General features: G+C 33.0%; 1 protein-coding gene across 1 annotated transcript in view; it reads right to left on the bottom strand.

The window, feature by feature from the left end:
- Positions 1 to 16,633, bottom strand: part of LOC145260451 (zinc finger protein 830-like) — a 37,783-nt gene that overhangs the window by 16,407 nt on the left and 4,743 nt on the right. The window contains exons 3-4 of the mRNA XM_080118506.1: positions 5,439 to 5,550; positions 3,720 to 3,756 (exon numbers count right to left, since the gene is read on the bottom strand). Coding sequence (XP_079974632.1) covers positions 3,720 to 3,756; positions 5,439 to 5,550 — 149 coding nt within the window. The remainder of the gene's footprint in view (positions 1 to 3,719; positions 3,757 to 5,438; positions 5,551 to 16,633) is intronic.

Here is a 16,633-nt window from a genome sequence, read left to right as displayed (position 1 = left end):
CCACAGATTCTCACTTTCTGCATACACATTAAATATCTGAATATATGCGATTTAAAAGCAGTTTTTAAATCATTCTTCTAACATTATATTAAATATTACTGAATATTTAAACGTTAAATATATTTTGATGCCACCAAATGAGCATGAAATTTTGGAACTGTCCAATTATAGAGAATTAACTCCCTTGTTTCATTTACTGAGAGTTAGCTCCCTTTATTTAGTTGCTTAAAGGACAATCATCATGACGGCAAACGGACCTTAAAAAATTCTAACTTTGTTTAAGCAGAGCAGAAGTTTGTTTGGACAGGTCGAAACGTATTTCTGCTATTCACCTAACCTGCTTTCACCTGCTGTATTTTTTCATTAAAAAAAAAAAGAAGAAAAATGCCCTTAATTAACCACAACAACGAAGTTCAGAGTAGCAATAAAAACAAAAAGAAAGAAAGCACAACCTTTAAAATATATTAGTTTTGAAATAAAAAAAACAAAACAGAAAAGTTAAAAAAAATTTAATGTCAAGCTACAGAAACTAACACTATAAAAAGAAGACAAGATGGTGAGTCAGATCCATTCAATAAGTTCAGGGACTAAATAAAAACCACTGAGATTGGTTAGCTAGGAAGTCGACTGTCCAGAAGACATCTTCTGATGTTGAAATGCATGGTTTGTAAAGTTATGGCAGTAAAGAAAGTTATACGATTCTGTGCAGGTAAAGACAACACTCAATGCACAGTAGGCAGAAAAAGAGAGCTTTCCGACAATGTAGCGCTCCACATAGTGGGGCTATATTTACAGACCTTTCACCTGAAGAGGATTAGGGAGAGTATCTCTGAAGCATGTCTGTTGCTTCTTACAGACACAAGCCAAGAAGTTAAGTCAAACTCACTTATTTACTTGTGATGTCACTTTCTTAAACATGTTAGCTACATTCCTAGCCTTTAATTTTAAAGTAGAAACTTTGTGTCCAAATGTGATACTACTGACACCGCCCTCCACCAAAGTGTTAGGAAGTAAAAAAAAAAAAAAATAAAAAGAGGAAAAAACATATAACAAAAAAAAATAGAAAAAAGTTTATCAACAGAACAAAGGTATAGAAAGTTGTTCACAAAGGAACACAAAAGAAAGTTAAAATAGGATAGTTAATCAAGGTGTGGCAATAACAGGAACAAAAGATTGCTCAATATTTTATTGAACTAGTTTTAGGTGTGTCAATTACTTTTACAACGGTTGGCCTTTTGGCCAAGATCAAAGTGTAGTATCTATTCCGGCAGATACTGCAAGCAAAGACCATATGTGGGATTGTTCCCACATATAAGACCTTGGTCAATGTAGGGGCAACCCTTCATACCAATTGTCACTATCCAGCTCCCCTACTCCCCGGGGAGTTGGTCCCCATTTCCCCTTCACTCCTCACATGAAAAATCGGCCTTGTGCCTAATTTGCTCGGTGGGGGAGCAAATAAATACCTCAAAGTGTAGTATCTGTTCTTCAGATGCTGCACTGCCATTTCTTGTTCTCTTTCAGTGGAGGAGCAGTCCTTCACGACTGAGACAATTTTTTTATTTTTGTACCTTTTCTCCATGTTAAAAAACGACCCTGGTGTCTAACTCTGTCCTGTGGGGAGGCATAGTAAATAGGTACTTTTACAACAGTTTGTAACAGTTGGGAAGTCTTGAATTTGCAATGGTTGATGACAGAGTTGAAGACAGCTGTGAGTTGGACACAGTAGAACGCAGGTTGTAGCTCGGAGCAAATGGGTAAATGAATTGATCAACTGACAATAAAAAGGCCTCGGCCGCCGACTACCAAGATGTGGACCACAGTGTGTAGAGCCACGATTGTGTCACATACACACCCAGAGTGCAACTGATATTTGCAGAATGTACCAGAGTTTGTATTTTTTATTTTCATACTTGTGAACCCTTGCCTTTCACTCCTCAGCAATGAGAGACGACGACATAGCGAGAAGAGAAAACGGAGGGAAAGAAGACCATGGAAACAAAGTTGGGGTTAGTGGTTGTCGAGCGAGAAGGGGACCACATAACATAATCTAATTTCAAAATGAAACAACATATTCCACAGTAAATATCGTTACACTTATGAAAGATAATGACACGTGCCCTGGTGTTTCATTATCTTCCGAGATAGGAGATTGTCTACTATATGCAGGTCATAACTCGGATCAGATGGGAAAATGACTTGATCAACTAATGATAAAGAGGCTTTGGTTGTTGACTAAGATGTGAACGATAGCGTATAGAGAATTGATGGTGTCACACGCACACATCCAAAGTGTAACTGATATTTGCAGAATCTATTAGAATTTGCATTTTGTTTTATTTTCATACTTCCTCTCCTCGATATGGCCAGAGGAGAAGACGAAAGAGAAGACGACAGAAACAAAGTTGGGTCAGCGGTTGTCGAGCGAGAAGAGGACATGTAATTATCATACATAATCTAATTTCAAAATAAAAATTTCCTTTTCAACCTCATCTAACATATTCCACGTTAAATATCATTACACTTATGACAGGTAACGACATGTGCGTTGCTGTTTCATTATCTCCTGTGATAGAAAATTGCCTACTACTATAACAGATAAACTTCAGCAAAACATTCAGGAGGAGTCAGCACCAGGATCTGTCATCCTTTGGTCGTCTCTGCCTCTGTGTGTGTAACAAGCAGAGACCCATCAGGCGTGAAACCATAAATCAATAGTGTCAAAATGGTAATGTTGTTTCTGCATCATTCCTTTGTGTGTGGCTAAACCTTCCTTGACTTCATTTGAACCTTGTTATTTCTGACGTCAGGGTTGAAAAACTCTTGCAGGTTAATAAATACCTGAGTTCTTGTCCACAATTCAATCTAATTAAAAAAATAATACAGAAAAAATCTTTATGATGTATGTACCTGTCATATAAGGAAAATGCCATATTCCAAAATCATATAAATTGATCAAGTAGTTTTATTTTTAACTAAAAAAAAAATTATGAGTTAGCAAAAATGGACCTTTTCATGCCACCATCTGGAAAAAGCAAGGACAGATAACTCCACAATAATTCAAAATTATGAAGGATTTTACCAAGATCAGTATCGTTTTAAGTCCGACCTTTCAGACGACAAATATCGAAAAATTGGCTGAAAACATTAATATCTACACCTTCAACTTTTCTACAGGGAGGGGGGGGGGTCGCTTTTTTTCGTTAATATTTTTGAAAGTCATCCTCTACTTTCGATTGTCTAGCCTTAATTTAAACATAAGTCACTTCTGGTTTGGCGGTGGTCATAACAGCAAAGATGTAAGTTTTTTTCCCCCCTTGTTTTCCTCCTTTGTGGTACGGGTTCGAGCCTGTCTTCCTACTACCACTTTTTTTTTTTTGCTGAACATACACATCCAAACACCTGGGCTGAAATGCTAGTATTGAAAAAGAGCAAAGTTACAGAGAAAAGTAGTTACGTAAGTGAGGCTTACTTGTCAGTTGATCACAATCCCAATCCTATTCCTCCCCGAGAGTACTTGGCTCTCGATTAATATAGCATTTGGAACAGTTCATTAATGGGTAAGTCCCATAACACACACGAAAAATTTTTTTTTAAATTTAAATAAAAAAAATTGGAATAAAAATTGAAAAAAAAAAAAAAAAAAAAAAAATGCTTAATTTAAAAAAAAAAAAACATTAAAAAAAATCTTTCAAGATTTTTTTTAATAAAATGCTTACTTGGAATTTTCTCTCGACTCTTTCTCTTCACCCAAAGCTAAAAAAGTAAGATAAATAAAAATGTTAATTAAGTGTTCAATTATTTTAAACCTATTTCACATTTCATCACACCATAGCAGAGCTTTTTAATTTACTTTCCTTTTTCTAACAACAAAAAATATGCATCTACATCACGTTTCGAAAATTTCCCTCGTCAGCAGAGACACATAATCTAATTAGAATACACACAATTATAAATTACTTCGATAAACATTATTGTCTGCATAAACATATTTTTAAAGAAACATAGGTGGAAAATTAGACTAAAACAATTTATTTAGTGTTGTATTCTGTTGAAAATGCAACGATACATCTTTATTGCTGGTGGTTGTTATTGTTGTCGAAAGGGAGATGCATACACAGGAATTCGAGGTTTCTTTTCAGGCCCAAATCGTCACCCAACAACATCATTTTTCGCTGTTATTATTGGCACAATATTGCCACTGTAGCCACACCCCAAGGGCGTTTTATTCAGCCATTGTCATTTCACTGGATTGATCTGACTCTGATTACACCTGTATAAACTTTTGCTGAATATGACCTTTCAAGCATCATTGGAGCGACATTCGTTTAATTTCTATGTTTTCAGAATGCGTGTCATCACCTTTCACTTCCCAACTTTGATTGTCCAGAAACACGGTTCTGTCCCCGGAACACCTGATCATTTCTGTCTAATCATTCGACACCCAACTTTCTAGCGCGTTTTATCTAAGAAGGTAACCTTCGATTCACCTATCTCAATTATGCCAGCTGTACTGAGTCCATTTTCATTTGCCACCAGGTTATAGTGATATGTACTTTATGTAAATCTCGCCAAAATTCATACTAGTTAACATAATCTCTAGTTACTGGCATAGGGCTCCAATATTTGATAGTAAGATTTCTGGGAGATAAGAAATCATTCAACAGCTACATTACTAGTGCGTTTTTTTTTCTAGGGAGCTAACGTTTAAACCCATGGCTCAATCATCTTAGCTGTACCAAATCTATTTTTGTTTTCCGCCAGGTTATTCTGATATGTACTTAATGTAACCTTTCCCAAAATTCATACTAGTTAACACAATCTCTACTTACTGGTGTAGGATCCCAATATTTAATAATAAGATTTCTGGGGGATCATACAGAATTCTTTGCCTTTGTCAGAATGTAAGTGAACTAGGTCTTTATCTTTGAGATCACGCTAGCTGAATGGGGTCTATTTCTTTTTTCTGCCAGGTTATTTTGACATTTACTTAATGTAACCTTTGCCAAAATTTATACTAATTAACATAATCTCTACTTACTGGCATAGAGTCCCAATATATAAGATTTCCATTAAAGAGCGAGTTAAACTTACTTTTAATACTTAATTTGGTACTTATTCAATTTATAACCCAATCTCTGATAACTTTATGTTAGCAGATTAGGTAGGCAACCAGAATGAGCTGGACAAAAAAGAAAAAAATAAATAAAAATAAAGGTTGGGGCATTGATATAGCATATTGAAAGTCATTTTTGATTAAAATTTATTTTTCATGATAAATTCCATGTTTTCATTCAAATTTGTCGTCTTCTATCAGCTGAATGGCTAATTATGTTATGTTATTGGTATGACCTTGAACAGTACTGATTTGAAGAGCAGAAAATCGATTGACAGCAAGTTTTTACATAAGAAAAAAGATAAGAGGAAAAAAATGATACCTTTCGGCTTTTTAAAAAGGTGGACATCAGGTACATTTTCATTTGCTTTTCTTTTTAAAAGATTCATTTGTTGGAAATTATCGCTTGGGTTTGGCTTGGGAGCAGCCATCATCTGAAGAAAAGTTTAAGAAAAGAAAGTAAAAATTGAATTTATGTTAATGTACACAAGATTTAAAAATTAAGATAATAAAATTAGTATACAACTTTTACCATGCATCAAACACGTAATCAAACCTCTTTAAAGTTTTGAAAAATTATTTAATTTATTTTGATGACTTGGTTACTTTAGTTACAAAGCCACAACATGATTCAAACACAAAACAGTAATGTGATTCAAACCACAAAAATGGTAACGCGATTCAAACCACAAAAACGGTAATGCGATACAAACCACAAAAACGGTAATGCGATACAAACCACAAAAACGGTAATGCGATACAAACCACAAAAACGGTAATGCGATTCAAACCACAAAAACGGTAATGCGATTCAAACCACAAAAACGGTAATGCGATTCAAACCACAAAAACGGTAATGCGATTCAAACCACAAAAACGGTAATGCGATTCAAACCACAAAAACGGTAATGCGATTCAAACCACAAAAACGGTAACGTGATTCTAACCACAAAAATGGTAACGTGGTTCAAACCACAAAAATGGTAACGCGATTTAATCAAAATGATAATTGAACGCCTTTTATACCATAAAGGTTAGAACTCATAATTTTTTTCTCATTGTGCTAAGAAACTGACATTCATCTGTAATTAGAATTGAAGAACAAAAAGCTAATCTGTTGTTATGGTAGTGTGCAAAATTATTATCGAAACTGATTCGCTATTTCTATTTGAGTTTATCTCATGCATATTCTACTAAATCTGTGAGTATTATGTGCGCACAAAATATTTTAAATGATCGATGTATTATTTTAAAACAAATTGAAGACCATTATTACTGTTATGATTTAAAGAAATCGTGAGATTTGTGCAAAGTGAAATGAACTGCTGGGCAAGAAGTTGAGTTTTATCCATTGCTGTGCAAAATCAACATCATGGATATTTGGAAAATTGTTGATTGCAGATGGTTCACCACATTATTATAGATTTCCCAGAAGTTGTTCAGTTCCTAATTTCTGCGACTCAATGCGTTTTCTGGTCATCTCTGTATACCTACTCTTAGCTGTGGCTATCACACTCCAGCAATGCTTTTCTTGATGCTATAATTTTTTTTCTATTTGCAGCTGACTTATGGAGGTTGAATCAGCAGAATGCTTACTGCCTATGCGCAATAGCAGTTGCACGGGCCAAAGTGGACCATTGGGAGAATGGGGTATACTATAGAATGTCTGCATTGGGACAAACGCTTCTATGTCTTTGAAGGATTTCCAAACAGTCTGTTTGTAATATCTTGCTTTAAGTAATGGCGCTTTAGTTTAAAGTAGGAGGTTTAAAATAATCAGTGTTCCAGAGTGGTCTATGGGAATCCGTTACATAAGCCTTGGACAGTGTTGTCAAGAATAGGTAAAGAAGTGAGGCTTGCTGATCTTCACACTCTCAGTGGTGGATCAGCAAAACAATAGTTTGTGAAAGGGACTGTGCAACTGAGAAACTATGCATGGCTGTTACTAGCAGTATCTGTGTAGCCATTGAAATCCCCAAATATATGGATGTGAGCACTTGGACCTAAGGAAAGTGCTGCTTCTACACTATCGGAGACATAGTAGAGTGAAATTCAGTCCTCTGAGAAAAACAGTAGTATGCCCTGTATTTAAGAATTCAGGTGATCGCTCATCCCCCTCTCAGTACAGGCCAATAAGTCTCCTGTGCGTCATGAGTAAGTTGCTGGAATCTGTGTTAAATACAGAAGTAATCAACCATCTCAACAAAAATAACCTTCTTAGTGACACTCAATATGGTTTCCGTTCTGCTAGATCTACAGCAGATGTGCTTACAGTTATATCTCATAGGATTAGCAAATCTCTTGACGGAGGCAACCTTTCTAGGGCAATTGCTCTTGACATATCTAAGGCCTTTGATAGGGTATGGCATAAAGGTTTACTTCATAAGATCTCTAGCTATGGTATTGCTGGAAATGTCTTCTCAATTATTAAATCATTTCTTTCTGATAGGTACATAAGAGTAGTAGTTGAGGGGCAAAAATCAGAAGCTCACAGTATTAATGCCGGTGTCCCTCAGGGATCCATCCTGGGCCCAACTCTTTTCCTGATCTACATTAACAATCTTCCAAATCACATCCTTACATCATTTGTAGACATTTATGCTGATGACACTACCATTTATGGCAGCACATCTATGACAGTAAATGACCAAGTTCTCTCCGATTGTCTCTCCTCTGATCTTGATCAGGAGCTGCTAGAAAGGACTTGTCCTGCCTTGATAGAGTTCAAAATAGACTTTGTAGCCTCGTAGGAGATGTCCTTTTCTCTTCCCTGCAACCTCTATCTCACAGAAGAGATGTTGCGAGTTTGTCTCTGATGTATCGTTATTTTCATGGAAAGTGTTCGACTGAGCTTCAATCTATGGCCCCCCCTCGCCAAACTTTCACAAGAAACACTTGTCTAGCTGTAAACACTATCAATAATTTCCCCCACTCTTTATCTGTACCTAAACCTAAACGTAGATTCCATGAACAAAACTTCTTTCTTAGAACTGCACGCCTGTGGAATTGTCTTCCGTTTTCCTGCTTTCCGGCTGACTACAATATGGTTGTCTTCAAGTCTAACATAAATAAGTTCCTGATGAGCCGTTCCATATAAGTTATCAAATTTACCAAATTTTCATTACTAATGATTACTATATTGTCCAATTTCTAATGTACACTCTTTAACCCTTATCCTTCAGTGGCCTCTTGGCCTTGATAATGTGGTGATGCCTATGTAAAAAAAAAAAAAAAAGAAAAAAAAAACTAATACTTTGTTGTAAGGTTTATCCAATGCATATGTAGGCCTGGTCATCTGATTCCAGATTAAGCTTTCTAATCAAAGGGAGGGTGTTACGGTATAGACTGAACCTGTATATATGCTTGTCAGAGTTTTTATGGTAAAGTAGAAGATATCCTGACATGTCAAAATAAGATTGAGCAGTGTAGAATAGTTTCACTTAGGGAGTTTACAAGAAGAAATGATTTCTACATCATCAAAGTTAGTTCTAAGTCCTCAGATATTTCTGAAGGAGAGCCTCAAGGGAAGAGGTAATTTGATTGTTTTTTGTGGAAATGTTTGGTTTGATCTTTTAGCTGTCTTTTCTTATTGCCAGTGATAATAATTTTAGATAGGGTGGGTTAAACTAAGTGGCTGTTTGTTGGGTGTCAAAAAAACAAAAACAAAACAAAGTTTACACAAGTAAAATCATTAGCCTGGTCTTTATCTATGGAATTGTGGCCCCAGAAAAGTTCAGAGATAAGCGCTGCATGGCACTACAGTTATCCTGATAACATACAACGATAGAACAACTGCTCTTAGCACTACCTAATAGTTAGGGCTCCTGTATTACCAGTTGGAAACAACAGTCAGACAAGTTTTCAAACTTATACCCTCAATCTATCAAAACACAAGAAGCTTAAACTAGTCATGTGAAACCAAGTGACAAGCAAGTGTTTCCAAAATCAGGGGCTCACAGTATTAATGCTGGTGTCCCTCAGGGGTCTATCCTGGGCCCAACTCTTTTCCTGATCTACATTAACAATCTTCCAAATCACATCCTTACATCATTTGTAGACATTTATGCTGATGACACTACCATTTATGGCAGCACATCTATGACAGTAAATGACCAAGTTCTCTCCGATTGTCTCTCCTCTGATCTTGAGCACGTACAATGGGGAAAGGAGTGGCTGGTTGCTTTTAATGCATCTAAAACCAAGCTTCTCTCTTTACATCATCAACATTTTGATCCACATCTGGCATCAATTGAAATGAATGGCTCTCGTTTTCAGGAGGCCTCAAGTTTTGACAAGCTTCTGGGCTTGATCATTACTCCTGATCTTAAATGGAACACGTACATCAAATCTGTTGCCAAGGCCGCTGAAAAAATGGTGGGATCTTTCTATCGATCCAGTAGATATCTCACTGCTGATGCAATTCTCTATCTATATAAGAGCCAGGTACGTCCAAGGATGGAATACTGTTGCCACATCTGGGCAGGAGCTGCTAGAAAGGACTTGTCCTGCCTTGATAGAGTTCAAAATAGACTTCGTAGCCTTGTAGGGGATGTCCTTTTCTCTTCCCTGCAACCTCTATCTCACAGAAGAGATGTTGCGAGTTTGTCTTTGATGTATCGTTATTTTCATGGAAAGTGTTCGACTGAGCTTCAGTCTATGGTCCCCCCTCGCCAAACTTTCACAAGAAACACTTGTCTAGCTGAAAACACTATTAATAATTCCCCCCCACTCTTTATCTGTGCCTAAACCTAAACATAGATTCCATGAACAAAGCTTCTTTCTTAGAACTGCACGCCTGTGGAATTGTCTTCCGTTTTCCTGCTTTCCGGCTGACTACAATATGGTTGTCTTCAAGTCTAACGTAAATAAGTTCTTGATGAGCCGTTCCATATAAGTTAACAAATTTACCAAATTTTTATTACTAATGATTACTATATTGCCCAATTTCTACTGTACACTCTTTAACCCTTATCCTTGAGTGGCCTCTTGGCCTTGATAATGTGGTGATGCCTGTGTAAAAAAAAAAAAAGAAAAAGTTGTCCAGATAGAAAGAAAGAGAGATAATGAGATAGCATTCATATAATAACGATACTTCTAAAAAAACGTTTTTAAAAATGCTGAACAGATGTAATAAACAAAACAGCAAGTCAGAGTGATATGTTAATAATTTGTTTCTTGTTATTTATTTCATACAATACTAATTTACGGCAGAAGTATTCATGAACAAGCAATATAATATATATTTAGTCGATAAAGTTATGTCAGAGTTTCAGAGCCAGACCAAATGGGTACACTTTGGTGAAGGAGACAATGGTCTCCACTCAGCATAAAAACAATATTCTTTGGTAAAAAGAATAGACTACTTTTGATAATGACTAAAAAAAATAAAAGCAAAGTAAATAAATGAATAATTCCATTTTAATATATAATTTCTCTCACTTCTAAAAGCAGTTTTGGTAGCTCTCTAGTAGATATTGAACACCAACCAGTGGCCTCTATTTTTTGAATCTTGCTACATCATCTCACCACACTGATAAGTCATCAGTGATAAAATATATTTCTTTGGATCATATGCACACACACACACACACACACACACACACACACACACACACACACACACACACACACACACACACACACACACATCTTCAGCTTTATATTACAGATTATATATATATATATATATATATATATATATATATATAGAGAGAGAGAGAGAGAGAGAGTCTAGCAGGTAGTGGTTGTTGTTCAGCCATATCTTCTAGTGCTTTTCATAGGTACTTCCAATCATCTTCAGGAGTGGTTGTTGTTCTTCTATATCAAGGCCTGAGTGTATTTTAGTTAATTCTATTTTATTTGATATTGGTTATATGTAAGTGTAGGAATGAATTATTTTTAATTTTTATTTTATAGGTTATTTATTTATTTATTATTTAATACAGTTAGTATATTTGTCCCAATATTAAACGCGATTTGGTTAATAAGGGACTGTAGTTTTTTAATTAGTATAGCTTTGAGTAATTTAAGTCTTCGTGTGGAGCTGTTAAGATACCTAATTTTAGTATTGTTAGTTAGTATTTTTTTTATTTCGGATGATTGTAGGTTTTTGTGGTGAGAGGTTAGGTGTCATTTGGTGGTGCTATTGTCTGCTAAGTGGTAGATTAATTATCGGGAGAGTGTTGTGGTGTGGCTGATGTATACATTATATGAACTTTTAGAGTGAGTTTGGAGACATTCTTCGAAGGGGCATTTAAATTCATATACTACCTTAGTATAACCTACCAGCCGAAACAAGGAAGACCGCTCAACGAATAGAAAAAATTAACAGCAATATTGGAAAAAATATGAACTTAGTTGTGTTTAATCAGACATGCATAAATAATGACTTGCTGTCAAAGTATAAAGTATACATATATATATATATATATATATATATATATATATATATATATATATATATATATATATATAGAGAGAGAGAGAGAGAGAGAGAGAGAGAGAGAGATACTAGCTGTATATACCCAGTGTTACTAATTCGAAATATTGTTGAGCAGAGGATTAAGTCACTATTTAAAGTATACTGAATATTCTAACATGATTTTCCTGAAAGTGGACTATATGGATTTATGGAAGCATTAAACATATCTATCTTCATTTATGAAAATCAAATGGAAAATAACTCTCATAGCTTAAAGGGGAAATAACTTTTATGGATTTAATAAAAGCTTTCTTCCAGTTTTTAATGCAACTGATGTCAGTAATAAACAAGTTAAATTAAAAATTAAATAAATCAATTTTAAATAATATTTCTAAACAGAACAATTAAAACAATTCTATTACTAATAACCACTAATAACATAGAGCTAATTATCAAAATAGATTTTCTTTGATGTAATATGTAAATGAGGTTACTTCTTTAAAGTAGAATTTCTTTGATTAAATAGTATAGTCCGTTTTCAGTATGAAAATTAATTTGTGAAACAGTGCACCTTTTGTACATATTAATTAAATTGTGAACAGAAAAACGACTTTATTATAATAGATATGCCCATAATCGTGTTGACACACTGATTCTCATTAGATCACCAAAGTTATGCAACAATGAGCCTGGCCAGTTCAAGATGGGTGGCCATTTGAGAATATTAGGCGCAGTATACATGTAGAATTTTCTACGTTAGTATCTGGAAGCTTGTTTAAAAACACTGAGAGAGATGCAACCTCGATCTTTGTTAAGACATGCACTTCACCACTATAAACAAATTATCTTTGTGAATTTCAGACAATTGTCTGAATTTCATATGTTGAAATCGACAGAAGAGTCTATTTTTTTTTTAATGTATATATTAGTAAGGTGGGAAGGGGGGACGCCTGACCTTGTTGGTTGTAAAATATATTAATATATATTAACTGTAATTCATGCAGATTTCATATTTATTATTAGACCAATTCTCTATTGTACATTTATATAATGTTAAAAGTCCACGTATGCTTCTAGAATAGTGGTTTAAAGGTTATGAAGGTTTTTTGAAGCATGGAAACGATGTTATTTTTCGTATTTAATATTTTATTTTGATATTTCAAGCGGCCATCTGCTCTTGGTTACAAAAAAGTATCGAAATGAAAATGAAAACATTTCGATATTTTTTTGTGGCCAAGAGCGGAAGACTGCTTGAAATATCAAAATAAAATATTAAATACAAAAAGTAACATCGTTTTCATGCTTCAAAAAACCTTCATAGCCTTTAATTCACTCTATATTCATATTATAATATATAGGGGATTAGAACAAGAGTCTAAAGAGCAGAGTATATTTTAATGTATTAGTAAATTCATTAATATAATTAAAAGAAAAGAAAAGAAAAAAACAGTACTCGTTGTAATGTAGATATATAATAAGCTTGATAGGCATATATATCCTAGAGCTATTTTAATATTGAGTAAGATGATTGATAATTTATAATCTATATAATACTAAAAGTCTATGGATCTTGTATGTTTGCAATCAGATTTCCGGTTTTCAACATCCGGTTGCGCATGCGTAAATAGCAACGTCTTCAATCCGTTATTCCAATTCCGGAATTTTTATATCGCTTTTAATACAAACAATTTCATTTAATTTGATCAAATAGTTATTTATATATACAAATAATACATAGATTCATAGATAATTATAATATATATTATAAAATCTATTTATCTATGAATCTATTAATAATATGAAATATTACCCTATACAATTTATGGAAAGAAAACACCTCTCACTTTCCCTCTAATAGATTTCAACACTCCTACTCCCTCGGTTTTCGTTACGTGCGCGAGAAATAGTTATGTGTATGTGTGACAGAGAGAAAAAGGGTGCGATGTAAAACTGGATAGAGTTATCCCCCTTAACTAATGCAGACCTTTTTACTAGAGGGCATTATTACAAAAAAATTTATTTTTCTTCTTCCCATGTTTTTTAAAGTCGTCTGCTTACATTTCCAAACGGAAAGCTGAATCGGTAAATGCACACATTTCTATTACATTAAATAGTGTTTTCCTTTACACAATGGGTACTGAATGTTTGCTTAAATTAAATGAAAAAAGTTACATTTTATTTTCATTTTCTATTTAAAAAGCCATTATTAACATGTGGAGAGTGTTTTTTTTATTATTCTGTACTTTCAACTAACAATTTCATTTAAAAGATGATATATCAAAATTTGAATTTAACTATAATAAGGATTATGATACCGGTTCAGTGCATATTTGCCTATAAGTATGACCAACCACTTATAATTCAGTAACTGTAATTTAAAAAAAAATAACAATTATAATAAACAGAACGACTCATAGAAATCTATCTATATTCTTTTTTCATTTTAATATACTTTCATAGAAATGCTTCTGTTATGTAAAAAAAAACTATTTTCTTTATGCCACAAGTGTCACGTCACGCTCATACATGAATTCCATAGCTAATATAACGTACTGACCCAACGGGTCACGGGGGTGTCTAGTTAGAATTAAAAATCAAAAATCTGTTTCATAAGGAAGAACAAACAAAATCAATAAATTGTACGATTGTTTCGGAAACAATGTTTTTATTGAGATAGTGAGTCTTGGACAATAATTTTATGATATAGTTTTTTGAAACAAAGTCTCCTCATCAGCAAAAATATTGGGTGTTTTTTTTTTTAAAAACACCAAAAATAAACCTAGCATTTTTTAAAATAAGGCAGATGTATCTGGAAAGTATTTAAAATATAATAAAAATATTACAACGAGGTCCTTAAAAACTCAGGACACAAATCACAAATCAAATATCTAAATAAAAACGATAAAAACACAAACTGCACTGAAAATTATAATAATTGCAATAAACCTACTAAAAACATAATAACCTATAATATGGCTATGTCATCCCGCATACGAATGGGAAAAAATAATCAAAATACAATACAAAACCAAATTAAGCCGCAAGCGTTAGCCACTAACATAAATAAACCACAAACCAAAATCCATAAGCGTAAAAACAAACATAGGGAAATCCTATGGTTCAGCCCTCCATATTCTAAAAATCTTGAGACAAACATAGCCAGGGAATTCTTGAAAATATTAGATAAAAACTTTAAGGCCCCTCATAGATACAATAAAATCTTTAATAAGAACATGATCAAAGTGTCTTACTCAACTATGCCAAACCTACATAGAAAAATAATTAGTTCTAACAATAAAAAAATTAATAAAATACAAAATGTAAATATAGAAACTATACCAGGCTGTAACTGTAGAAGAAAAAATAAATGTCCTCTACAAGGCACCTGCAAAAAATGTGGTTTATAGCTGCACAGTGTCACAAACCCAAAATACAAATTATGTTAATAGCAACCATACAAATCCCTTTTCACAATCAAACTCTTGCACACAGTTATTCAATAACAACAACCCCATAAACCAATCTACCAATCAAATACAATCAAACCTATTACATACCAATACCACTCTTAATCTAACTGAAAACAAATATATTAAACAAAATGTAATCTACTTCAGTTCCACATCTGGACTTATTAAGCATAGGATTTCAACACATAAGCACTCATTTAAAAATCCTTCCTTAAAAACCCAGACTGCTTTATCTAAACATATTTGAAGACTCAATGATAAAAATATTCCCTTCAATTTAAAATGGGAAATAATAGGATCTTATAAAGCATATATGCCGGGAGACAGATACTCTGCACTTTGTAGATATGAAGCCCTTAAGATTTTAAAATATAATAAAAATAAAACCATTCTCTTGAACTTAAAAGATTAAATTTTTTCCGGATGCATTCATAAACGTTCGTTTAGATTCAACAAATTTAAGCCACCATAAATCATAAAATTATCTTATGACTAATCTATCTTAAAATTTATAATTTATAAATTAATAACTATTATTTTATCATTATTATTATTATTATTATTATTATATTATCTGATATTTTACCATTATTTTCTATTTTATTTTATTTCATTATCTATTTCACTTTGAATTTATATGTTACTATTTTTATTAATATAAGTTCTATAAATTATATATAAATTATAATTACTATTTTTTAAAAAATATTATTTTATTTAATTACTACCAATAAGATGCATTTATTATTTAAAAAAATTCAACTATTAACTAATTAGTGGTTATCTCCCGTTGAACCTTTAAATCTTTCATTCTTTTATTTGAGTAAAATTATCTCCCTTTGTTTTTGAAATATCTCAGCTGATTTTAAATTTAACGTCACTAACGATTTTAATTGTTAATATTTCCATTGGCGTCTCCTTTGAAAGTTTGTATATATCAAGATTTTAAAGCATTCATAAACTACATTTACCAAATGAATGCATCGGCGATGATACATACGACTTTTAGGGGACGAACCACTAAAAGGTATTTATTTATTTTTTTTTGTTGTTAAAAATATTTAAAATTTACACTCTTAACCTTAACTGTCAACCCGATTTTATTTTTATTTTATTTTCATTTTATCTTACTTTGTTTATCAACATCAAAAAACTAATTATTTTCCTTTATATTTTAAATATTTTCCGATACATTTGCCTTCCGTAAAAAATGCTAAGTTTATTTTTGGTGTCTTTAAAAAAACCCACCCAATATTTTTGCTGATGAGGAGACTTTGTTTCAAAAAACTATATCATAAAATTATTGTCCAAGACTCACTATCATAATAAAAACATCGTTTCCGAAACGATCGTACAATTTATTGATTTTGTTTGTTTTTCTTTATGAAACAGATTTTTAATTTTAATTATAAATTATCAATCATCTTACTCTCTCTTTCTCTTTTTTTTAACTTTTGAAATCAGTACACTATATATATATATATATATATATATATATATATATATATATATATATATATATATAGTAATGATTTCAAAAGTAAAATAAAAATGACTCAGGTGCTATCAGTTAGAATCGAAACCAAAACATTTAGTGTTCCAGCCGCATTCCCTCATTCAGCTGTG

This window comes from Euprymna scolopes, chromosome 36 (assembly GCF_053919585.1).
Source record: "Euprymna scolopes isolate OS-2025 chromosome 36, ASM5391958v1, whole genome shotgun sequence".
Taxonomy (NCBI): Eukaryota; Metazoa; Mollusca; class Cephalopoda; order Sepiida; family Sepiolidae; genus Euprymna; species Euprymna scolopes.
Note: the sequence above shows the minus strand (reverse complement) of the source record. Positions and strands in the feature narration are given on the sequence as shown.